The 26,580-nt window shown below is 44.5% G+C and overlaps 1 protein-coding gene across 1 annotated transcript; it reads left to right on the top strand.

The window, feature by feature from the left end:
* Positions 1 to 136: 136 nt before the first annotated feature.
* Positions 137 to 23,289, top strand: NAPA (NSF attachment protein alpha). Its single transcript, XM_083754191.1, has 11 exons — positions 137 to 460; positions 9,479 to 9,561; positions 10,583 to 10,699; positions 13,734 to 13,780; positions 14,829 to 14,906; positions 15,270 to 15,325; positions 15,921 to 16,005; positions 17,862 to 17,966; positions 18,871 to 18,939; positions 19,902 to 19,952; positions 21,516 to 23,289. Exons 1-11 carry the CDS (start codon positions 357 to 359, stop codon positions 21,615 to 21,617), a joined length of 897 nt encoding a protein of 298 aa, XP_083610317.1. The 5' UTR covers positions 137 to 356; the 3' UTR covers positions 21,618 to 23,289.
* The last annotated feature ends 3,291 nt before the right edge of the window (positions 23,290 to 26,580 follow it).

Raw genomic sequence — 26,580 nt, 5'->3', positions numbered from 1 at the left:
CACGTGAGCAAACGGGGGGGGGGAGAGAGTGCGCGGTGGTGCGAGCCAGCGGCTGCGACGTGCGCAGGCGCAACGCGCGTGCGTGCGCCGGAGCGTTTGCAGGCGTAGCCTCGGCTTCCAACAACAACAACAACATTAGCTCACCGGGTCACGTGGCGGCAGAGGAAGAGAGGCGGGGCGACGCCGGCGGTTGGGGCGTGCGCGGTGACGTAGGCGCGCACGCTCTCCTCGCGCCAGCTCCTCCTCCTCCTCGGCGGCGTCTGGTCTCCCCGTCAGTCTGAGGAGAAGTCGGCGGGAGGCGAGTCACTCCTATCTCCGCTGTCGTCGTCGTCTCCGTCTCCTTCCCTCAGGCGGCCATGGCGATGGATACGAGCGGCAAAGAGAAGGAGGCGCTGCAGCTGCTGGCCGAAGCGGACAAGAAAGTGCGCGGCTCCCAAGGCTTCTTCTCGGGGCTGTTCGGGTGAGGCCCTCGAGCAGGACGAGGCGGGCCCGGTGTGGGGGCGGGGGAAGAGAAACTGCGGGGCGTTGGGTCATGTGGGAATGCGGGGAGTGCGCGCGCGCGCGCGCGGTTGGGCGGGGGGTGTCATTTCTGAAGGGTGTCGGGGGGGGAGGGAGCGAGCGAGCGGCGGGGTCATAATAATACAGTGGTACCTTGGGTTACATACGCTTCAAGTTACAGACTCCACTAACCCAGAAATAGTGCCTCGGGTTAAGAACTTTGCTTCAGGATGAGAACAGAAATCGTGCTCCGGCGGCAGCAGGAGGCCCCATTAGCTAAAGTGGTGCTTCAGGTTGAGAACAGCTTCAGGTTAAGAACGGACCTCCGGAACGAATTAACCTGGGGTACCACTGTAATTGTAATAATTAACAAGGGATGACATCTGTTCTCTTTTCCCAGGACACATCTTCTTTTTTTCAGGGGTAAAATTTATCTCGTGGTCGGATTTTTTTTTTAAAAAACTGGCCAATATGTCTTTGGCTCTACTTTCTGGATATCATCATCAGTCTTTATTACAAATCGTTACAAAGCAATACACAATTCATACAGCCTGCCTCCAGGTTAAACAAGCATTTTGTTCAAAATATAGGGATCATTTATTCTTGCAACCACCGATAAAAACTTGGCCACTGCTAATGTTCTAGCGTTTGTCCGGTCTTCCAATAGGAACCTGACATAGTGAGCCTCTGATTTTCCCGGGAAAGGTACTAGCTCATATTTTGCACAGTGCAACAAAATATGTTTTATGGAGTTTCTGGATATAGGCATAAGTGGTGGCCGAAGACTTGCTTTCCCCCTTCTCTTCTCCTGTGCCCTCCCTATTGCAGCTTCTATAGCCTACATATAGTAGGGGGGGTATTTAAAGTGAGAGCAGTCAGAACATCCTCCCCCCCCCCTCAAAATATGGCAGCCCTGTTTATCTGACTGGGTTGGTCCCAGCCACTCTAGGAGGTTTCCCAACAAAAAGTAGCAATAGCACAGTACAACGTCGCACACTAAAAAAACTTCCCTTGGTGGGTTAATGGATTTCTGGTGGGGTTGATAAATCTCTGGTGTGTACGTGCTTGTGTTTATGGGGATTGGAGTTGAGGCAATACAACTCTGGCGGCTGGTGCCCTTTGGGACTAGTAGGGCGGAAGGCTGGAGGACCAACAGAAGGTGGAGCCAGAGCCAATGGCAGGCAGAACCGCCACCATGTACTGTAAGAAAGAAGGCAGCCGGGTGGGGCTGATTCGGAGCAGTGTTAAAAACCCAGATAAGCAAGGCACCAAATGGCTCCTTAAACTAGGGTTACTGTCACCAAAACAGAATGCCTAACTGCCATTTTTGGGCCAGATGGCTCGAAAGTCACATTTTTCAGTACGGCTTTTTGGTTCTTGATATTCATTTTGATCGTGCAGATAAAATTCTACAGGTTGTGTTGCTACTGTTCGAAAGCAGTAAAGATCCAAACATCCCCAGGCATGCACCTCCAGATGGGCATCTTCACTTAGTCGCAAGGGGTCAGTTCGCAAAGTGGGCGAGCACCAGCTGGGCATGGTTGGTGGGACAGTGTTTTGCTCTCCCTAAAACCAGCCACCTCTAGTAATGAGACTCTGGGGCATTGGGTCATGTGGAAATGCAGGAAGTGCACGCATGGTTGTGTGGGGATATATTGTGAGGGGTGTCACTGTGGGAAAGTGGCAATGAAATGTAAAGACAGTGGGAGGGAATGAGTGACGGGCTCGACAAATCATAGAATCGTAAAGTTGGGAGGGACACCAAGGGTCATCTAGCCCTTAGAAGACTTCTAAAGGTAGAGCTATATAAGGGAGTTTTTAACGTCTGATGTTTTATTATGTTTTTATATTTTGCTGGAAGCTGCCCCAAGTGGCTGGGGCAACCCAGTCAGATGGGCGGCATATAAATAATAATATTTTTGTTATTTCCCCAACTTGGGGCTCGAACCCACATGTTCTACTGACTGAGCTATCCTAGCTCTTTGGTGGGAGTGATGAATTGCCAGTGTGTGTGAGCAGGAGATAATATACTAGTGGCTGCTGTCCATTGAGATTGGTAGGGCAGAAGAAAGGAGAATCAACAGTAATTGCAGCCAGCGGCAGGCAGTGCCATCCCCTAACTATCTCAAAGTAAGAAGTCAGCCAGGTGGGAGCAGGTTTGCTTAGGTTGTCATTTGCCCAGAATGGACTAGCTCCCACTGGTAATGAGGGGGACACTTTGTTGAAGGTGAGAAGGAAATAAGAGCTCCATGGTGGAGTCTCTATAAACAAATAGGAATCTGGGAGAGTGGCACTAAGTATGGATAATAGTGAGTTGGGAAAGTTTATATTGGAAGATAGGTTAGGATGGATGTTAGCAGTGGATGTTAGCTGTGTGGCTGGTCCGGAAGCAGATCACTGCTGGAGTTCTGACTCAAAAAGATAAACCTTAAACCACACAGATCTGTGGTTCCTCACAAGCCATTGTTCAGGGTTATATATCCAGGGGAAGAGGTGAGCCAACATTCAGCAGAAAATCTGAGGAGTTCTGAAACTGTCTATAGCTTTATTTACAGAAAAATAACATTGGCTAAAGGAGACTAGAATGAGGATGGAAGTAGCTGGAAATATAGAAACTTAGCTGGTGGGAGGGGCATATTTAAAGAGAGGGATTGGGTGAGATAAACTGAATGGCTTCAAGTTGAAATGGTCAGGGAATGTTCTGGGAAGCAGATTAAATTGGGAGAAGGTGCTAGTAATTCATAGGGGAAGGACTGCTGACATCTGTGAGTTGGAAGATCAGAAAGTGGGTGAAGAGATCAGAAAGTTGGTGAAGAGAAGGGAGAAGAAAATAGGCTATTGCAGGACAGTCTGGTGACAGGAGATCCTGCTAATTGGAGTAATGTGTTGAGGATTGGTTGAGATGCATTGCAAGTGGACTAGGTCCAGTAGCTGTTTCAGGGCAATGTCATGGGAGCTTTAAGGAAGGAGCTGTTGGGTGAAGTGGGGGCAATAGGAACTGGCTGAGTTGATGGGAGGTGATTTTCTAATATTATGGAGGGGTAACTTCATTGCAGTGAGCTTAAGTGAATGCTGTTGAAACTGTGGGAATACTCTGGAGTTTGTTACTTGAGTGAAGGTTATTGTGGTGATGGAAGAGGCTGTAGGTCCAGCTTTATTTGGGAGCGGGTTGGGTGGGACAGGCCAAATTCTAATAGTAGTCAAAAAGTGACGGTCTTGTGAGTTAAAGCCCTCTGAATTAAGGCTGTGACAAACTCCACTGACTGTATCTGTGGAAGCCTGCTCAGTCATGTGGAATAGTTTTAAGATCCAGACCAGTGTATGCGTTGCAGGGTTCCTGTCAGTGCTGTACATGTGTTGCTTATGAATTTGAAACTGTTGTAAACTTTTATATTTGAAGTCATTGATATTCTGTCCTTCCTCCCTTAGGAGATGAGTACAGACCACAAAAGAACAATAAAATAGACAATGTAAAACAAAGCACCCATTACAAAGCACCTGAATTAAGGCACCCCCATTCACCTGATTTTCATCAGGTGGGCCTTGCTTCCTTTCTGTGCAGAAGACATTAATCCTGTATATTTCCCACTTTTAATTACATTAGGATGGTGGTTGTTTCCCCCCAATACTTTGGTAACTAGAGACCTGGCTGATGACAGAAGATGCTCGTATGCATAACATGCATAGAAACTTAGAAGAAACTGCCAAAACCATAGTCTAATGTGTGATGCAATGTAGCCTAAATGCTGCTGCACCATAAAAATAAAAGTCATAATACTTTCAGTTTCTCTTCTGCTTCCCCCGCTCCCCACTGCTGTGAGTTTGAATATGGAATAACAGGTCCAAGCCTTTCTTATTTCTCCTAATTTTCGCCTTCACAGCTTCTTTTGCTGAGCCCAGGTGAGGTAACTGGGATTTGGGATAACACTGCTGGTGGGAGCTGCTACCTTGGCAGGAGGCAGATGAGTTTATTGAAGCCCCTGAGCCCCTGTGCTTTGGCTTAGTTTCTGTTAACTGTTGTAGTTTTCCAGGCTGCAAGACAGAAGAGTGGTTAAGGCGCAAGTATTTTCCTCAGAAGACAGCAAGCTGCCTTATGCTTAAGAGGAGGGGTTGTGCAAGACTAATGCAGTGTTGTGCAGGGATTAAGGATCTGTACAGGTAATGAATAGTGACTGGCAAGTCAGTCAGAGCTTTTGTCATCCTGGCAAGCTTTGTTAGTTTCCCTGAAACTAATCGCCCTGATTCTATCTGTGCTTTTTCTGAATGTGTGCTAGTACTCCTAAGTAGCTGAGATTATATTCTTGCACACACCAGTGCTTATTTAACAAAATGGAGACCCTTCTGAATGAGCCTGCAATAAGAGCAGCCTACACCTACTTTGCTGGTAGCATTTCGGAGACAGTGCTGTTTGAAAAGGTAAAAGGCTTTAGGAGGTGGAAGCAAAAATGTTGTCAGGCATGGTTTGCATAAAGTTGGACCTTCTCTTCTCTCCATAGGAAGAGGGAGGAGATGATTATGAACAAGAATGGAGCATGGCTGTCTGCCTAACTTGGAACACTGCAGTTGGCTGAAAATAGTTGTTGAGACCGGCATGAACTAAAAAATAGTTTTAAAGCCTGGGACTTGGTTCCAGGCTGACTGGGGAGACTGAAGCGTGTGACGTGATGGATGTCTTCCACCACCCACAGACTAGTAGCACTGTCTGGGTTAGGCATACCCATTAGTCACACACCTACAATTTTAATAACAGTGTCAAGCCTTGAGAAAAAGGGGGAATGGCGGTAAAGGGAGATCTTGGATAAGCTATACGTGGCAGCAGGCTAGCAGTTAGGGGCACAACAGGATACAAAATCTGCCCTTTTTTATATGTCCGTCACTATCTGCAGCCCATTATTTATTGGAGTGAAATGGTAGAAACTGCTAATAACCACCTCCTCCCTCCAAACTTGTATGCTCCAAAAAGCTGAAGGACATCAGAATTTCACAAGAGGGATTGGGTGTCCCTGGGCTGAATGAAGCCTCAGGAGTGGTGAGGCCCATAAATGATAAGGCAGTAAGAGTCAAACAGGCTGGCTTCTGATGCACAGACCTATCTTGAGGAATCTTGTATTTGCCTAAAATAAAAACTTTGCTAAGCCTTTCAGTTCTGAATTTTGTGAATTAAATCCTTGCTTTGTTTTATTTGTTTATTTAAAATACTGATATATTGCAATTAACTAAAACATTATTAAAACAACATTCCAATTAAGATTAAAAGGTCAGTAATATTTGGTAATACTTAAAAACATAGCAAAACCAGCATCACTTTAAAACAGACTGTATCATGTCCCTGATAGAATATGCCTTCCTTCAGAGAAAAGGCTCTGTTTTCTTTAACTGTCAAATTCAAGAGGACCCTTCTGCTTCCTTATTGCATAATATGAATTAAATGATTATTTGAAGTGGAAAGGTACAGCAGCAAGAGATGCAGCTTTTTCTTAGAAATGGGAAGTTTACTTAAATGTCTGGTAGCACCTTCTGTATTTTCTAGCTGGCAAATAAGATTGCATTTTGCTTTGATATGGATGTGTGTAATGGAAGAATTAGTTGCCCTTCAGTTATTTGTGGTAACAATAATGGTGTTTGTGGGAAATGTTTTTGCTCCTTCCCTCTTGAAAATAATGCTTTGATGGAGGCTGACGTAGCTGGTGGCTGTTGCATTATAACCTGTGGGCTAAGAAGGAGGAGAACTGGTCTGCGCTTGCAGTTCTTCCGGCTTTGCATCTGTTTTTTCCCTGCTGGCAATGTCTGTTATTGAAGCAGCCATCGCCACCGCTGCCTAGTCAGGGGCAGGCAAGGGAAGGCACATGACGGAGCTGGTGACTCAAGGCCAGCTTCCTCTTGCACATAATACACATCTGGGCCTTGAGATGCAAGGAGCTGAAGTAGATAATGAATTCTCAGAGAGTATGAAAAAAAAGAGCTTGGTGTATCAGGGACTGATGATTTTCTGTGGCGTGGGAGGAAAACACTCACTTCTAGGAAGGCTGGCGAGATGAAGTGGGAAGACAGAGGGGAGATGACAAAACAGGGTGCTAAAAATGAAAAGGCCATTTGTTTCTGCACCTGGAATTCTTCCTTTGCAAGCCACAAAGGTGCCAAGCTTATTGATGAATATTTAACATTCATAAGTGAAAAGTATTTGTGTGCTTGTGTTGGGGGATCAATACTGTCACTGTTATGGAATAGATTCTTAGGTCAGATTAGGGCTCAGCGACTAGAAGTAAATTTCATTGAACTCAGAAGGGCTTTGCTTTTGAAAGAACATGCCTTGGTCAATCTGCAAGTGTCATAGATGCCATTTATATGTCTTTCAAGTTCTGGGAATTGCAGTGCTCAGAGAAGAGTGAGATATTAGTCAGTGTCTTGACAAACCTTCAGTTCCTGGTTTGAGGGCTATGATTGCTAAACTGCTTGAGGTTTGTGAAATGTATGGAACCCTGTTGTAATATGGATCTCGAGTTATGGGTGTGCTTTCCCCCAGAGGCTGAGATTGAGGTCAAATATATGAGAATGTCTGTGTTGGCTTTTAAAGGATTTAAGAATACATACCTCATTAAATGCTTTTGAGCAGAGGAGATTTCAGCCAGGGTATTCTGTGGATTAAAGTGTTGACCGGTGATGCTTTTTAAAAATTCCTTTCAATACTGTAGTGTTCACTCTTTGTATATTTTGTGTGTGTGAAAGAGAGTGTGCACATTTAGGATGGATTTTTATAAACTGGGTTGCCAGTGATGATTATCCTCCTCCAGTACCTGACACACAAATCCCCTCCCTTAAATTCTTCCAAGTGTTAAAGATGACTTGGAAAAACACAAGGGGTCGTTTTCCTTTGTAGTGGAGTTTGTACTGAGCTTTGGAAAGGACAAACAGAAGTGTCTCATCTCACTTTATGCTGGGACGATCCTGTTTGGGTGATCCACAAGACTTTGGAGAGAGAGGAATGATATTGACTGCAAGTAATACCTGGCTTGAAACTGAGACCCCTCATCTAGGAAATTAAATTGCTAGGCACTTAATAAAACACTATGCTGCACAAGACTGAGGAAATGAGCTTGGCACTAGGAACCCAAAATATTTTTATTTATGAAACTATAGAATACCTCCTCGTATAAAATATCAAGGAGGTGTACAACACAATAATGCAAGTTCAATAAAACATAAAACACCATAAAAATACGGAATCATAAAAAATGGCTGTCATGTAGAAAAAGATAGGCTTCCTGTCATGAAAACCTTGAAGAGTTGCCTGAAAATTAGCTGCAAGGATGCCTGCTGAACCTCTGCTGGATGAGTATGTATTACACAGCGTGCAACCAGTGACATTAAATGCTCAACTTCACATTGGAGCACAGATGGGCTTCTGAACTAGAAGGGAGGGGACAACTAACACTGTTTTTCCAAATGATCTTGGTGTTTAAGCTGGAATATAAGGGCGCAGGTGGTCCTTAAGGTACTCTGGACCCAGGTTGTTCAGGGCTTTGTATGTTAATACAATAACCATGAACCTGGGCAAGTAGCATACGTGCAGCTAGTACAGATGTTTTAGCAGAGGTATCACATGCCATCTGCCCCAGTTACGATTGTGATTAGACACCTGCCCTTCACTCTAAGGTCCCAGGGTTGGTAACAACATTAAAAACACTTTAAAACAGCTTACAAGCACAAAAATCTAGCCACTGGAGCTTTTGGATGAAGATCAGCCCCACATAGAGTGCATCATAGTGATCCAGTCTCATTGTTACCAGTGTCTTAGTACGAATAAGCTTTCTGGTTTTTGAACCCAAGTTTTCCTGGGTGGGATCCTGTAACTCTGGTGACTGCTGGACTTCTAGGAGAGATGTCCAGAGGACTGTACTGTTCCACTGTTTGTTGTGCAATGGCCAGATGCCTCCCAGACTAGGAATCTACCTCACAGTCCCAGTGAACTAAACCATAATTGACATCTTGTCTTTGCTTGGAGGCTGTACGCAAAGCCTGCTTTTCCAGTCCCAATAGTGTGAAAATCACCCAGACCAGATTCTGTACATTGTTTTGTAGGTGTCTTGACGGTTTAACTGTTATGTGTGTTTGGAACATCTGTTAAGATGTGTATTGCGTTGTTCTTCTGTGCTCTCTTGCCCTTTACTCTGGGCCTCTTCTCTTTTCATAGCAGAAGAAAACTTGGCCTAATGATGATTCTCTTTCTAACCACAGGACTCATTTTGCCAAAGCTGAAACTTCTGGCAAGGTTTAGCTACTTGCCATCTGCAGTAAATTTTCAGAAGAACCAAATCCTTGGCATTCAGTGAAGACCACATAGAAGAATGTGGTGTCGTGGTGGGCAGGGAATCTTGTTTGGAAGAACATAGGGGATTTAGGGCAAAGCTGGCATTCGTACATACAGATTTTTTTTTTGTTTTTGTTTACCTCTTTGTGGAATATACCTCACAGAGCATCTATTCCTAGGATCAGAAGAAAGTGCAGTGTAAATTGTAGGGCTCAAATGGGCTTTAAGAGTGTGGTTTCTTTCTTCCCTTAATCATCACGATACAGCACATAAGACGGAGGAACCTTGTATTAGGGGCATTCAGGTGCTCAGTGAAGACCTTCTTGTTTAGATAGGTTCTTTAGCACACAAGGTGTTTACCTGGTCTGTTATTAATATTCCCGTGTAGTACTGGGAAGTCACTAGTTTTTATTTCTTTGAATTGTCTTCCTTACGGTGCTTCTCTATGATAGAAATCATAAAAAAGCGAGAAGTGAATTATGCATCTCTCAATATCTCTTGTTCCGTGTCCTTATATCCGTGGGTGCAGACACAGTCTAAAGCTGTGTAGCATTCTTAATGTGGGTAAGGCATTCCCCCCCCACCCCCCAAGAGCATGTTCCTTTCCAAGCAGATGGTTCTGTTTGCCAGTGCAGCAAGCTGATTCAGTCGTATCTTTTCTTTCCTCTCTAGGGGTGGCTCCTCCAGGGTCGAGGAAGCATGTGATATCTATGCAAGAGCGGCCAATATGTTTAAAATGGCCAAGAACTGGAGTGGTACGTAACATTATCTCTCACCCTTTGCTTTTGTTAACCTTGCCTTGCATTCCTCAGAACTGCATACCACAACTGCTCATTTGCTTATGAACTCTCTCTCTCTCTCATTGTAATAGAAAAGCATAGTCCCTGGGTTAAAAAGCAGGAAACATATGGTCTTCAAAATAATATGGACCTGTAATATAATATACCTATACAGTGTTACCGTGGGTTACAGACACTTCAGGTTACAGACTCCGCTAACCTAGAAATAGTACCTCAGGTTAAGAACTTTGCTTCAGGCTGAGAACAGAATTTGTGTGGTGGCAGCATGGCGGCAGCAGGAGGCCCCATTGGCTAAAGTGGTACCTCAGGTTAAGAACAGTTTCAGGTTAAGAACGGACCTCCAGAACGAATTAAGTTCTTAACCCGAGGTACCACTGTAATATCCCCCAGCAAGTGTGGGGGAAGAGCCTGCTGTCTTGGCCCAGTTTCTTGTGAAACCCTAGACTAAGATTTATGGCATTCTCTCTTAGTAGAGAGGGCCATAGCTCAGTGGTAAAGGACATGTTTGGCATTTTAAGCATCCTAGGTTCAATCTTTGACATCTCCAGGTAGGATTGGAAAAGACTTCACTCTGAAGCACTAGAGAGCAGCAGCAGCAGCCAGTCAGTATAGGCCACTGGTCTTGAGCTGATGGGTTGGACTGCCTATGTAAGGTAAGAGGCAAATTACCTGTGCCTCTTTTCCTGGTTTTGACACGAGACCATCACCATTTGATAAGGTGGTGGTTGAATGGGTGCTGTAAGATTAAATTAGGGCTCTGTAGGTACGTGTCAAGTCCTCTTTGTTTTACCTGTATGGACATTTGGCAACACAAGGGTTGCAGGAGTAAGCCTTGACCCCTTCTGCCATCTCTCTCTTGCTTTTAACTTGAGCCCTCTTCCGCATCTTCACAGTTCTGGTTTTAGAATTTTGATGTTATGTGCATGGACAAATTCCAGGCCTTGCATACTCACAGGCCCTTTCTCTCTCCATCTAGCTGCAGGGAATGCTTTCTGCCAGGCTGCTCAGTTGCATCTCCAGCTGCAGAACAAGCATGATGCGGCCATGAGCTTTGTGGATGCTGGCAATGCCTTCAAGAAAGCTGATCCTCAAGGTAAGAAAAAAGTGGATTAGGCAAGTTATACAGCCTCAAAACTAGTGGGATTTGCTCCTCAGGCTGGAGCTGGGAGGGTAGTCTGTGAGACAAGGCCTATTCATGCCTTCCGAAATATTCTACACACTTGTGTATTTGATTCAGAAAGCACTGTGTTTGCGTGATTGCGAAATGTGTTTAAATTGCAGAATTTGGGTCACTATCATGCAGAGTACACCAAGCCTTGGGTGGAACTGGGTGCATTGCACAGTCTGTGTATCCATATACTTATTCATATTTATGTGCACATATCTCTGGTTGATGAGAAGGGAAGACAGCTGCTGCATTCAGATGTTAATATATCAGTTTAATAAGCTGAGATACACACAAGTCTCTTGCCCACCCATGCAGCCCTCTTCTCCTTTGTAGAGAACCTCAGTGAAGGTTTGGAGTTGGTTTGTTCTGAATCTCATAACCATAGTTTACCAGTTCAAATGAAATGGGAAACTGCGGCCAATTAGAGCCACAACATTTCAAGGAAGGCGTTAGAATTGTTTTATTTGTCTCTTTTCATGTCTCTTCATTAAGCCAAGCTACAATCATCTGAACGCAGCCATTGTATTGGACTTCTGGACTTGTGGTGCTTAACCGCCAAATGCTAATATGTACATTCTCTCTAAAGCTGCAAGTCACGTAGGTTGCTGAAGGGCAAAAGCTAATGTGCCAGCTGGCTTCCTTGCATTATACACTGAGATGTCCTGCTTTAGCTTGAATCCTCAGTTGCCTGCAGCATTGCATAAGAGCTTCACGTTGACAGGCTTCCCCCTGGCCAGGCTTGTGCAAGCCTCACAGATACTAAACATGCCGTATCAGTCCATGAGAGCATTCTGCCTTAAATGTTCAGCTTCCACCTTTGCAGGAGATCTTTTGTCTCCCTTCACCTGCATATATGCACAACCCTTTTGTGAAAAAGGTGCCTGTGAGCCTTGCATAGAGTGCCTGTTTCTCAAATTCACCCACCTGTGTGTGTGTCATTAGTATATGACTTCAAGTTAGAATCAAGTCCAGATGTCTCTTTTAAAATCCTCCTTCGAAAGCAGCAGTTATGAGGAGGGGCGTTTTCATGTTCTTCTCGCTAATTTTTTATTTTTCTGCGCAGCAACTGGGTTATATGGCCCCTTTGCTCCATTGTAGTCTTGAGGCCAAAGGCCTGTTTGGGAAGAGGATCCCCCTTCTGGGATTTCATGTGCATGTCTGCTGGCGACAATTAGCAGAAAAGACAGACAAATGAGGAGGGGAGAGCCCTCTTCTGCAGCTGCCTAGACTCAGGCAGCAATTTCAGGATAAAAGATGATAAAGTAACCTGAGGAGAAAACAAATTTAATCCTCCCCAGGGATTTGCTTAATCTTTTGGAGATTTGCATTCTGATTATCGGCTGCAGTAGCAGAGCTAAAGAGCCACCCTTGTCCTTGTCATTGCGCCTGACGGAGGCGGAGCAGCCTGGGGGCATGGCATGCCTAAGCTGATGCACCAGGTCTGTGGGGTGGTTAATATGATGAAAAGGGATCCCACCTTGGCACCTACATCCTCTTGCTTTGGATCTTCTGCTTTCCGTGAACAGTTGATTTCTCAGGGGAGAAGTGGCAAAAGGAGAGGCATTGCATGTGATCCTGGTATAACATGCAGTCTAGATGAGAGCTCTGTACACACAACGTAGTCCTCACCCACTCTTCCAAAATTTGCCATATTAACTTGAGCTGATTTGCACCTCTTGGCTTCACCAGCCTGATTCTGCTTACAAGGGCAGGTTTTGACCATTTAAATCCATCCCGGGGGATTGCCTGTCTGCACACACTCTTGCTTTGGACCTTAATGTCTTCTGAGGGCCTACAAGGGTGGCCCCACGCAATAAGGTGTGACAGTTGACTGAAAAATACTTTTTCAAGTTTGGCACCCTGACACACACTCCCCAGACACTCCTGGCAACTACTTTGATGTCATTTTAACACTCAATAAATATTAACACTGAATAAACACATTTCCTTTTCCCAGGACTCTTACTTTGTTCTATTTCTAACGTAAATTCTTTGCTTCTTTTTAATACTCCTTTTATGCCTGATTGTGCTTTTTTATTATTTGTTCTCATTCTCATTTGTCAGCCACCAAAGACTGGATTGCCCATTTATTTTATTTTGGAAACATTAAAATGGTGCTTTTATCCAGATCTGGCTGCTAGGGTGGTGTACATAAATGTCCAAAATACAAACACAAAGTTAAACCAAACATAATAAAATGTGTTGAGGGGGCAGGAGGGAATTCTGTAGTAATCCTGTGCTCACCATTTAAATTTCCATCCAAATCCTTTTCTTCTTGTTTCTGAGCTTTCTGGAGTGGCTTGTTGCTATGCTTGAAACAACTGCCAATTTAAAACAATGAAATTAGAAGCTGCCATTTAGCAAATGGTCGGAGTTCACTGTATCCAATTCTGTGTGTGACCAGGACACATATTAGTTTAAATATATTCGATACTGAAGTTCTTCAGCTGACTACACAAGGGCAGCATATCTGCGATAACTTTGATGTTTTGCTGTTGGTTTGTAATGTTTCTGGAAAAGCAGTAAACAGTTTATTCTTTTTTGGGGGGATGTTGGGGACAATGTCAGCACTGGAATCCACCCTGCTAATCCTGGGACACTGGCTATGCATGTGTTTTGCAGACTGACCAGTTGTAGTATCTTCCTTCTGAGTAGGATGTGGTGACATTCTAATTGTATCCATTCCTACCCGAAGGGAGAATACAGACCAGAACTCCAAGCAGTGATGATAAACACACATCAATTCTCCATCAATTCTTGCTACTGTCTTTCAATTCCCATAAGATCTATGGGCATCAGCAGCTTTCCTTGAGTGGCTTTTGATCCCCAGGGTGGGAAGTGTGCTATAAATATACTCAGCATTGTCCCTTTCATGGAGGATAAAGGAGCAGCATTGCCAGATGGTTTTATTTCCTTAGATTGCTATGTTTAAAATTGCTACCTCTTTCTGTTTTTACAGAGGCCATTAACTGTCTCCTCAGATCTATTGAGATCTACACAGACATGGTAAGCCTGCTTTGATATACGTATTGTGCAATTCAAAAATAAGCTTGTTTTAAAAAATGGAATGTTTTGTGTATGTATATTTGTATGTCTGATTTAAAGAGGCAATGTTAAAACTGCAAAGGGGGGGGGCATGATTTCCAGCAAACTTTCTCTGTGTATGGGAATTGCCCTCCCATGGTGCAAGTAAATATTAGCAACTTGGATGAGGTTTTTGCAGTCCTGTGTTGAAAGGTATCTTGAGCTAGCATCGGCTGGCTGAACCAGATGCTTGTGCTGTTTGACGGGGGATTTGTAGCACGTCTTTTGTAGGATTGTTCTAAGAGGTGGAGGCACGTCCTTGAACTGATAAAATAACCTAGGATGGACAGTACTTAGAGTACAAAGCAGATTGCTCTGCCGAACAAAACCAAGAAATGCATTGAAGCCAGTAAGCGTAATCTCTAGCACACACATCCTTAAAAGAAGTTAATTAGTGTATAAACCTTCACAAATTCTATGTGTATGACACCTGCTCATCCCCCACAATTGTACACTTGTGAGGTGGGGAGTGTGCTTTGATATACAGTGGTGCCCCGCAAGACGAATGCCTCGCAAGACGAAAAACCTGCTAGACTAAAGGGTTTTCCATTTTGGAGGTGCTTCGCAAGACGAATTTCCCTATGGGCTTGCTTTGCAAGACGAAAATGTCTTGCGAGTTTTTCCGACTCCCCCCCCCCCTTTTTCTAAGCTGCTTATCCGCTAAGCCGCTAATAGCGCTAATCCGCTAATGGGCTTGCTTCGCAAGACGAAAAAACCGCTAGACGAAGAGACTCGCGGAACGGATTCTTTTCGTCTTGCGAGGCACCACTGTACCCAACATGTACCTAAAGGCTATGAATGTGTGTTTTGCAAATGTAGCGCAAGAGTGCAGGAAGTCTGGAGTCTCAAGAGAATTGCCCATTTTCAACAAGGTTGAGGACTACTCACCACTTGAAATTGGGATGCGCTCAAGTACCCAGACGTCCTGAAATGGCAGTTCATTTTTCACACCTGTCTTTTTGTCCTCTAGGGCCGTTTCACCATTGCAGCCAAGCACCATATAACGATAGCAGAGATCTATGAGACGGAGCTGGTAGACATTGAAAAGGTATGATGAGAAAGGGACTTCCCCTTGCCCTAACAAATTGCTAGAGAGGTATGTCTTGCTCTGGCATGCCTTGCTCTGCTCCCTTAGTATTGCCTTCCCAGAGCAATGTAGACGTAGGAAACGTGGTACATTTTGAAGAGTGTCCCTTGATTTTGCTGCTTCTAGCATCCAGATTTCAACAAACTCCCCTAACACATGGGATGGATAATTGCCGTTCTGTCCTGCTTGTGAGCTCCCTGTGGAGCATCTATCTGCCTACTGGAGGTGGAATATTTGGCTGTTTGCACCTTTGTTCTGAACCCAAATTCATGTGTCCAGTCTAATTTCTTATTGAGTTTTTCTTTGTATTTTCTTCCTTTCAAGGCAATAGCTCATTATGAGCAAGCTGCAGATTACTACAAAGGTGAAGAATCTAATAGGTAATTGAAGACCTCTGTTATTCTTGTACCTTTCTCTGCCCTAGGGTTGTGTTGGGTAGGTGCTTTGGAACGGCTTCTGTTTTTAGGTTTGGGTTTTTAATTTAGCATTTAATTCTATGTAGAGCAGCCTAGGATGTTTCTTGATGGAGGGCAACGTATAAGTTGCCTAAATAAACATGCCCACCACTTAATCTATGTAAATGTCCCCCCAATTTTTCTTGTATTGAGGGGGCGGAAGGCAGGAGAGTCATTTGCAAGCAGAACCGATTACCTGATGGAGGGTTAAGCCACCTCCCTCCATCATGTTAGCACTAAGAGGTCAACACCTTAGTCAAAAAATGTGTTGTCCTTCAATGTACACCTTGCCAAGCAATAGAAGCATGGTAAAAGACCAGGGTTTGATTTCTCCCCTGCGGAAGGAACCTTTTTATTTTTAAAAAACACCACCACCCTTGACCCTGGAGACCTCTGTGTTTTGGTCTGGTTGTTCTCATCTGGTCCTTACTAGGGTCATACAGCCTGGAGGGCAGATAGATGGGTGGGTTGCTACTCCTGTCCAGGTGCCTGCAACTCCTTTTTTTCTCTCTTCCTGCAGCTCGGCGAACAAGTGTTTGCTGAAAGTGGCTACCTACGCAGCTCAGCTGGAGCAGTACCAGAAAGCTATTGAGATCTACGAGCAGGTATGTTTATGACTCGTCTCCTCTCCCCCTCCCAGCACAAATCAAATTCTTAAGATAAAAGACATAGGAAAAGGAAACCGTTGCCTGGACGGTGTACCCCATGTTTTAGTTAAAATAGCACATCTAGACAATACAAATTCTGACCTAAGGAAAGTTGAATATTGATGCGTCCATACTTTCTGCATACCGTCAACTGAATAAACATTGTTTTGCTGCCTGTAGGGCAGGTATGTGTAAGATGTGCAGGTACTGAAGCCTTCCAAACTTTGGAAAGCTTACTCAGCTCTTGATTATTGAGATTACAGGGATATCGCTCACCCTTCCAAGCATGTTGTGGCATGAGGGCTAGAAGCTTGGTTTTTCTCATAAATGAAAGCTAAACCTCCCAAGATACTGATACCTGGAGGAAAACCAGGAACTAGGAAAAATAAATAATGGTTCTAGTGAATAGCATACTTTACAACTACAAAATACCACCTTCTCCTGAGACTTAACCTTGGCTGAAAGACTTATCACTGCTTGTTCTGTATATACTATTATTCCCTCCTGCTGCCCCCTCAAAAAATTTGCAACCTCCAGAACATTTTTTCTTGCCAATCAGACAAACAACATCTCCTGGAGATCATGTTCAGCACAGTTAGCATCTTGTGTTGCCAGGTGTGGACTATTTGAACACTTCGCTGTTGATCATTTGCTAACAGTGGTTGTCTAATGGAAGCAGGGCTATTGTCTTAGCCTGCCTCTTCTCCTACCTGCACCCCTTTCTGTACTTGGACACCCCCACTTCATAGCTATAAGATGAAGCAATTTACCTTGAAGAAAACCTGCAATTCTCACTCAAACTCTGTGGCATCTTCAGAATTCCTCAACTGAGAAAAAAGGAATCCAGCCACTAATTTATAGCATGCTTCCATTAAAAAAAAGAAGAAGAATGTGAAGGGAAGGCTCCCTTTTTGAAACCTGCCCCTGTTCATTCTCCCCTCCAATTCATTTGTGGTTAGGGAAGAACATACTGTATCTACACAGAACCTATGTGGTCAGAAGGGCCATATTGCTGCTTTGTTCCTACTTAGAGAAGGGTGCCAGTAGGGCATAGGAGCAGTAGGAGTTGTGAGTATTTTTATTATGATTATCATTTCAATTTATATACAGTGGTGCCTTGCAAGACGAAAAGAATCCGTTCCGCGATTCTCTTCGTCTAGCGGTTTTTTCGTCTTGCGAAGCAAGCCCATTAGCGGATTAGCGCTATTAGCGGCTTTTAGCGGCTTATCGTCTTAGCGGATCAGCTGATAAGCAGCTTAGCGGCTTAGAAAAAGGGGGGGGGGAGAGGAAAAAAAACCGCAGGAACTCGCAAGACATTTTCGTCTTGCGAAGCAAGCCCATAGGGAAATTCGTTTTGCAAAGCACCTCCAAAAGGGAAAACCCTTTCGTCTAGCGGGTTTTCCGTCTTGCGAGGCGTTCGTCTTGCGGGGCACCACTGTACCACCCTTTATCACAAGATCCCAGGGTGGTGTACAACATTAAAAACACATTGCAGAACATCAATGATAGAACATCATAAAAAACATAATGGCAGACGTCCTAATGGTGAAATAACCATCATAACAGTCCATTCACCCATAGATGAGTTAATAACCATAGGCCTAGGTAAAGAGGAATGCTTTTGCCTGGCACCTAAAGGCATGTAGTGGCGGCACCAGGCAAGCCTTTCTGGGGAGAGCTTTCCACAGATGGGGAGCCACCACAGAAAAGACCCTCTCTCTTGTTGCTGTCCAGGGAACCAAATGCCAGAGTCTCCAGGGGCCCCAAGTTAAACTTGCAGCTTTGCTTGAATTGCTCTTCTTTGGCATCTCCAGGTGGGCACCAGTGCCATGGACAGCCCTCTGCTGAAGTACAGCGCCAAGGAGTACTTCTTCAAGGCAGCGCTCTGCCACTTCTGCATTGACATGCTCAACGCCAAGGTCTGGGCAACGGCTTTTTTTGTCTTCCTAGAGAGATTCCTAAGCTTTGTGTCTGGTGTTGCCAGGATCCAGCACCCCAAGTGCCTGTCTAGGCTGTTTCCAAACTTTCCCCCCACTTGAAAATTTATGAGGGTCTTGGTGGGGGCACTTAATTAAATTTTTCTGACTATTATAGCAATCATAATGTGCTGTGCTTAGATGCTGTGAGATTTTTACTTGCATTTTTACTGCTGCTTTTATTTCGTACATATATTTCATCGTATTGCTATTTGAATTCAATAGAATTTGAACTGTAATGCAATGACATGCAATATAAGAAATAAAAGAAGCAATAAAAGTACAATTTCAAATCAATGTTTTTAATGCAGTGGATGTGCTGGCTCCTGTTTTCAACCATAAATTCAGACATGCCACAGGCTACCTTGGTAAAGCCTGTAGTTTACTGGTGTCTAGGAATCACAGTTTGGGAACCCCTGCTTTATTTAATGTGCCTGGTTTCCTCTGGATGTGTCCAGAATGGGAAAGGCAGAATATGGACAGTGGCAGGTGGAACTATAGCTCTCTAGCTGTCTTCCATCACAAACCTGAGTCAAAGGTCTACAAACAGGACTTCTTTTAGCTTGTTCCTAGGAGAGAGGCAGAAGTTGTGCATGTTGACAGCATGCAACACCAGTGTTTAACTTACGGGTCAAGGACTGAAGCCATATAGGAGCAAGGATCTGGGTTGATAATGTCTTTGTGTAATAGCGCTGTCATAGGGGGCTTTGCAGCTTGTTAGAGGAAGGAGCTGGGTCTTCTGTAGTGTGCTGGTTTCTAAAATTTGAGTAGCTCTACTAACAAGCCTTTGAATGACCAACAGCTAACTTCTTGCATTTCTAATCTTATCTTCTTTTTAAAAAATCAGTTGGCTATACAGAAATATGAAGAAATGTTCCCAGCTTTCTCAGACTCCAGAGAGTGCAAACTGGTTAAAGTGAGTAGTTTTTATGTAGCCTTCAAATGCTGATGTAGATGTCTGTAGGAGCTGCTGTCCTGGTCACTGTCAGAAAGCATCCATTTGGCGGTTAAAATAAGTTTTGTGAGTCTTGAAACTGCACAAGGAAACCGTGGATTAGCTCAGTGGTTTCCATACCCCCCCCCCCAAACAAAAAATGCCGAAAAACTTTCCAGACCACTTAATGATTTTTCACCCTATTGTAGCAATTGTGCTAGATGCTAAATGATTTTAGATTGTATTTTCATTGCCTCTTTTATTTCTTCTAGTGTATTTTATGGCATACCAATTTGAATTCCATATAATATAAAATAATGTATACTGATAAATAATAAAATGCAATATGAGAACTGAAAGAAGCAATGAAATTATAATTAAAAATAGACTTGAATATATAATATGCTGCACCTGCTGTACTTCGAGCTTGCGGTCCCTGGCGGTCTGTGGACCACAGTTTGGGAACTCCAGCCTCGGATTACTTAAACTTTATGATTGAATTTGTGGAGCTCTTCAGTGTTCTTGTACAAAGGATAAGATGCCAGTGAGCGAGAAATGACAGGTTCTCTATGTGGTCAGCAAGGATGGACGAACGAAAGGTTGGTGGTTGGGATGGGAGGGGTGTCAAGGAGGCACACAGGTGCTCCTTAGCATGAAGATCAAACAAACCAAAAAGACTGGAGATGCAAAGCCATTCAGATCTTGCAACGGGCTTTTTTGTCCCATCCCATCACTCATTTAAAATAGGATCTGTCCTAGGTTGCATGATTACATACACACTTCTTACCAGAATAACATTCAGCCAGTCAAGAATCCATGCCCAAAGCATCTTTTTAAAAAATCATCTTCTGTTCATTGTTAGGGCGCAATGGGACACTGATTCACCATCTTGTTGTAATTGGGAACTGATCCATAAGTTCACCAATATTCTGTCTCCTTCACAGAAATTGCTGGATGCTCATGAAGAACAGAACATTGACAGCTACACCGAATCGGTAAGGCTGTGTTTTCCTCAAGTGTGAACATGGAGGGTTGTTGTGACTCCTAGTGTCCATTAACCTAGAACCTAAGGATGGGGAACACCTGGCCTCTCAGTCAGGTTGAACTACAACTCCCATCAGCCCCAGCGAGCATGGCCAGGTACGATGGGAGTTGTAGTTCAACAGCCTCCGGAGGGCTACCGGTTCCCCACCCCTGCTATAATCTAACAGGTTAGCCTGGTGGGAAAGCTTTAGTTTCTTCTGTATGTTTGGCTCACATTCTCCTGAGCTGCCAGCTTTTTACCTTCTCTGTGTGCCTGGGAGACACACTGCCTTCAGACCTCAGGTGGCAAGAATAGATTGGTTTTTATTTAGAGCAACCAGCTCTAAAGTGGGGCAGGCAGCGATGTGCACCAGGTGATACATGGGGATCAGCAGTTACATGCCTCTGGGCCAGATTTAGTCCCCCTGAGTGCCAGCCTGGCGGAAAAGGAGGTGTGGGGAAAATAGTATCTCTGGCGGCAGATGCTAACAGCCACTTCTGGGGTGGTGATAGCATTAGTATCTGTGGAAAGGAGGGTGAGTGCTCCTGCTGCTGACATGTATTTCATACACTTAAAATCACATGTATACTTTCCAAGCTAAAATCCTAGATTCAGAGACTTGTTTGTTTATCCAGGGAAAGGCATTTTTAAGCATTCAGATCAGGCAGATCTAGCATGGCAGGAAGGCAGGTTGATTTTTAACGACTCGGACTCCAAATATCCGAAAGGTCACCTCAACCTTTACAGGTTCTTGGGTTTTAAGATCAACGGAGGGCCCTCTTGGTGGTTCCAACATCCTCAAAGGTTTTGGTAGTAAAAGCCCTGGAAAGAACATTCTTTGTGGCATCGCCTAGGTTGTGAACTCCCCCCCCCCCCAAGTGCACCTGGTACCTTCATTATATAATTTCTGTCATATGCTGAAGACAACACCTCTTTACTTTGATTTCGCCGATGCCTGAGATACATATTTTTAGGACAACCCCCCCCATTGGTTGGCTAATGTTTTAAGCTGATTTTAATATTGTATGTTAAATATATTTTTTAATTATATTTAAGCAACAACTATTATTATTTCCTAGGGCAGGTTACAGCATTAAAAACAATTAAAAACAACTTAAAATGTATATGCTGCCTAACTACAATTGTCTCTCTTTTTTTTAAAATAATTTTTATTAACCGGCCAATCAAATCAAATCACATCACATAAATTCCAAATTCCAAAGCCGAATTTTAAATTTTGTTGAGGGGACCCATATTTCAAGATCCGAAGGGTCTACAATTGTCTCTAAGCAGCGTACAAGAAATACAATACCGGGAAGTTAAAAAATTGTTAAAACTAACCCGCCTCAGGCCCTAACGGTGAAGTGTGGGTAAGAAAATTGAGATAACAATAGTAATGACAGCAAAGAGGCTATATAGAATATTGCCAGTGGCTCCATATGTGAATGTGGTTTCATAGGCAGGAGCTCACCAGGGCAGTTGGTTAATACAGGCACAATTTATCGCATCTCTGTTCTTTCCTGCCCCCCATCAGGTGAAGGAGTATGACTCCATCTCTCGCTTGGACCAGTGGCTCACCACCATGCTCCTGCGCATCAAGAAAACCATACAGGGTGAAGAGGAGGACCTACGCTAAGCCACTGCCCCCCCAACTCTCTGCCCCTCATCTGCAGAACTCTGCGTGGATCGGCTCTGGGGGAGGAGAGGGGTTTTGGCCCAAAGGAACTGGACTTGAATGGCAAATGGTTTATTACTGCTCCCTTTCTCATCACCTCTCTCCTTGCCACCGCCTCTTAGTACTGCAGAAAACAGGACCAGGGAGTGTGTCGCCCGTGGACTGACTCCAGCTGGAGAGAGACATGAAGGCTGTAACATGAAGTTCTCATTTCCGTTGCCTCGCTGCCCCTCCCCAGAATCTGAGCGCCTTGCTTTCTGAGCCAGCATTTTACCTTCTTCCGACGGCTTTAAAATAATTTGTATGGCTTAACGCTTGAAAGTCTCTCTAGTGGGTTCAGATGATGGCACCAGCTTCCTTCCTCTCTCCCGGAAGAGAGCTTGTTAGAAGCTAGCCCTGGGGTGGAAAGGAGCCTCTTCTGTACAGCAGAGGAGATGCCCCCGTCTTCGTGGCCTCATCCTGTTATGCACCTCAAACCACATCTTCCAGAGCAGTTCCATCCTCCCTCCCCCAGGCAGCGATTGGATGGCAGCCCCTTTCCCCCCTTCCCTTGTATCAAATACTTGTCCTATCAAAAAGGGTAGCATTGCTTTCTAATTCTAATGATTGACATGAAGCTGCCTGAGCTGGGTCTTAAGTGGAAGCTGGCACACATACCCCCCATTTCAAGTCCTGGCAGACATATGAGAACTAGAAATTCTAGATATGTTACGTGGTGTATATCCTGACTCTTCTTTTCCAGGCTGCAAGAAGCATTTCTTGCAGCCCAGCTTACCATCTTGAATTCAGGTAGGAAAGAGTTACCCTTGCTCTTTCCCTTGTCCTTAGAAGTTGGTGCCAGTCACCTATACAACATTACACGAGTGTGGGGTCGTAATGCATATCCATTTGCCGGTCACTAGGGGATATAGGGTGTTCGTTCTCCTGTTGCCTGCGTAGCAAGAGGCAAACAATTCCTGAGCCATGCTGCAGGTAGCCAAAAACCTATTTAATGCTAGTAACTCTGTGTGTGTGTGTGTGTGTGCAGGCTGTCTTTATAGCTACCATCTCTTGCATGGTTTTCCTTCAGGCTTAGTTTGAAGGGAGCAATTCTTCTGCCAAGTATTCTGTGTTCTGTATACATTGTCCTAAAGCTTCCCTCCCACCTCTGGATTTCCTCTTGTGTTGGCTTTAAAACAAAAAAAACAAAAAACACCTAACTTTATCATGTAGTTGAGACAAAAGGGTGGATATCTTCATGAGGGATTCTCATGTTGAACTTTTTATTATTCAAGGGGGGGGGGGCGGGGAGGGTGAAATTAAGTGCTGCTGCATGTTTTACAATGTCCACCAGCAAATAACTCTGATTATAGAAAAATAACTTGCACACAGCAAATGAGTAATAAAATCTGCATGGGTGGAAAACCAAACTATAGTAACCTTTGTCTAACAATAAGCCTCTCTAGCTGAAGCTCCTGCTGCTTCTCTTAAGTGACGTGCATGCTTTCAGGCCTGGGCTCTCCACGCTGTTTGTTCCCATCAGTGTTCCAGGACTAATTCTGCCACCTTCCCGTCAACCCTTCTAAGTTGTGATTTCTATTTCTGAGCGCTGGCTGTGATTCTGTCTATAAAAAACACAAATTACACGCTTGAATCTGGCTGTGCATATGTGTGTTCAGTCTTCAGACTTTGTTCCTGTGATGGATTTGGAACCGGAGCAGCTAAGTTTGGGTGAACTTGACCTGCAGCTTCTCACCCTGTTTTGAGCAGTGCTGCTTTGCAGGTTTGAGTGTGGTGTGTATTCTGCACTTTTAAAAGATGGGGGAGGGGGAGACATAGTGCCCGTAAAAGCAGAGTTGTGCTAATTTGTGTTAGCTTCCATAATTCTGCTTCTTTTAATGCAGTACAATGAACCTTACTAACTAGTATTTCGCCTGCACAGTCCCTAAAAATTCATTAGACTTGTCAACATGCATCAGAGTTTGTCTTCGATCCGAACTTGTTTTTAAAATTGCAAATCCCACTCTGAATGCTGCAAGTACCACCCCACCCCCACCCCCGACAGCGTGGGCAGAATATACCTAACCCTCAGCTTAATTTGGAGGTTTCATCATCCAGGTACCGGCCTACCTCATGTTGTCAATGGCAATCACTTTATAGAGGCAGGCAGAGTTTCCTAGGGCGGGTCTTATCTCTTGTGCCAAAGCAAAAGCAATTCTCCATTAGTCCAGAGCAGAAATCAGTGGTTCAGAACTTGTGTGTCACCTGAAGCTAACTATAAAAGGTACATCCTTTTCTGAGACCTAGATTTGGCTGGGCTTCATCCAACTTTTTGTGAGTTCAGCATTCCTGTGCTCAGCCTAAACTGTTACTTGGGGCACCAGGTGTGTTTTGAAAATTCAGCTACCTTTGCCCATGCCATTTGAAATAGCGGTACAAAAACACAAAACATTGTTTTATAATGAATTTTCTATTATTAATTATACCCCGCCCATCTGGCTGGGTTGCGCCAGCCACTCCAGGTGACTTCCAGCATATATAAAAACACTGTAAAACCTTAAAAAGCTTCCCTATGCAGGGCTGCCATTAGATGTTTCCCAAATGTTATATAATTACTCATCTCCTTAACATCTGATGGGAGGGCATTCCACAGGGTGGGCACCACTACCAAGAAGGCCCTCTGCCTCGTTCCCTGTAGCTTTACTTCTCACAGTGTGGGAAATGCCAAAAGGCGCTCAATGCTGGACCTCAGTGTCAGGGCTGAACAATGGGAGTGGAGATGCTCCTTCAGGTATACAGGGCTGAGGCCTTTTCGGCCTTTAAAGGTCAGCACCATCAAATTTAATTGTGCTTGAAAATGTACTGGGAGCCAGTGTAGGTCTTTCAGGACTGGTGTTATATGGTCTCGGCGGCTGCTCCCAGGCACCAGTCTAGCTGCCACATTCTGGATTAATTGAAGTTTCCAGGTCACCTTCAAAGGTAGCTCCATGTAGAGCACATAGCAGTAGTCCAAGTGGGAGATAAACAGTGCATGTATCACTGGCAAGACAGCAGGGAGGTAGGGTCTCAGCCAGCGTACTAGATAGAGCTGGTAGAAAACCGCACATGAAGCACACTTGCGTTTGGGAACCTCTGGCCATCCAGATGATACTGGACTATGTGGGAGATGGGACTGAGGATTAAATCTGAAGATTAAATTTTAACCACCTATCCCATGTAACTAAGGTCTTTTAGCAGAGTAAAACATTTAAATGTTTTTGCAGTTTACTAAAGCTTAGGAACGGGACACGGGTGGTGCTGTGGGTTAAACCACAGAGCCTAGGGCTTGCCGATCAGAAGGTTGGTGGTTCGAATCCCTGCGACGAGGTGAGCTCCAGTTGCTCGGTCCCTGCTCCTGCCCACCTAGCAGTTCAAAAGCACGTCAAAGTGCAAGTAGATAAATAGGTACAGTGGTGCCTCGCAAGACGAAAATAATCCGTTCCACGAGTCTCTTCGTCTAGCGGTTTTTTCGTCTTGCGAAGCATCTCGATTAGCGCTATTAGCGGCTTAGAAAAAGGGGGAAAAAGGGAAAAAACTTGCAAGACTCGCAAGACGTTTTCGCTAGACGAAAGGGTTTTCCGTTTTTCGAGGCACTTCACAAGACGAATTTCCCTATGGGCTTGCTTCGCAAGACGTTTTCGTCTTGCGAAGCAAGCCCATAGGGAAATTCGTCTTGTGAAGTGCCTCGAAAAACGGAAAACCCTTTCGTCTAGCGGGTTTTTCGTCTTGCGAGGCATTCGTCTTGCGGGGCACCACTGTACTTCTCCGGCGGGAAGGTAAATGGCGTTTCTGTGCACTGCTCTGGTTTGCCAGAAGCAGTGGCTTAGTCATGCTGGCCACATGACCCGGAAACTGTACACCGGCTCCCTCGGCCAATAAAGCGAGATGAGCGCCGCAACCCCAGAGTCGGCCACAACTGGACCTAATGGTCAGGGGTACCTTTACCTTTAAAGCTTAGGAATTAGGCAGTTGTGCTTTTTTATTCCTTTTTATTTATGGTCTGCTGATCTCCCCCTCTTCACCCCTGTTGCAGAGAACGAACCACCCTTTTTTTTTTAGTACGAGAAACAAAAAGGTTTACTTACATTTCAGTGCTGACAGCATATACAGCAAAGTAGTATGCAGAAAAAATACGTCAAAGTTACCAGGAAGTTTAAGAACCCTTGTGTGCCAGCCCTGTGCTTTAGCAAAACATGCATTTGTGATTTGGCTGCCAACCCTCACCAACATCCCTGATCATTGACCGTGCTGGCTGAAACTCATGGGAGTTGGAACTAATAAGACCTGGAGCACAAGCACAGGTACCCAAGCCCTCGCTTAGGGAGTTGATCAGATCTGCTTTCCACTGGAGATGGTGAAGCCTCTAGGTCCATAACTTGTGCAGTAGATTGCAGCAAATGGTCATCTCATTCTCCTAAGTGATGCAACGTTCTATGATCACTTGGGCTAGAGTTTAGTTATATTTTCATGTTACTGCTGTTATGCTGCCATCCCACTTGAGTACAATACCAGCTGAGTAACATGACTGGAAGCGTGTGTGTCTGTGTGTCTGTGTGTGTGTGTGTGAGAGAGAGAGAGAGAGAGAGAGAAAAATTTTTTACAAAGCCCCATATTTTCTTGGGCTCTGGCAATGAGCTTAAACTATACATAGTATGACTTGCTTAACTGGCTTTTGAGGGAAATACAATGGAAACAATGCATTGTAAAGATCCAAGGTGCTGTTTCCAGTAGCCTGACGAAAGAATGCAGTTCTTCCAAGTGTTAAGCCTTTAATAAATCTGACTAATTATTGGAAGGAATGGACCATCTCTTTAAATATTGGGGATATTTCTGGGAATGGGGAATATTGCAACAAGGGGCACTTGTAACACATCACAACATAAAATCACGGCGGTGGGGGTCGGGG

This window comes from Podarcis gaigeae (genome assembly GCF_964106915.1).
Source record: "Podarcis gaigeae genome assembly, chromosome: 8".
NCBI classification, from domain to species: domain Eukaryota; kingdom Metazoa; phylum Chordata; class Lepidosauria; order Squamata; family Lacertidae; genus Podarcis; species Podarcis gaigeae.
Note: the sequence above shows the minus strand (reverse complement) of the source record. Positions and strands in the feature narration are given on the sequence as shown.

Excerpts from the sequence above, each read along its gene's own strand:
- NAPA (XM_083754191.1), top strand. The coding sequence starts at position 357 with ATGGCGATGGATACGAGCGGCAAAGAGAAGGAGGCGCTGCAGCTGCTG. Across the intron at positions 14,907-15,269 it reads AGCTGGTAGACATTGAAAAG|GCAATAGCTCATTATGAGCA; the intron begins GTATGATGAGAA and ends CTTCCTTTCAAG. Across the intron at positions 17,967-18,870 it reads TTGACATGCTCAACGCCAAG|TTGGCTATACAGAAATATGA; the intron begins GTCTGGGCAACG and ends TTAAAAAATCAG.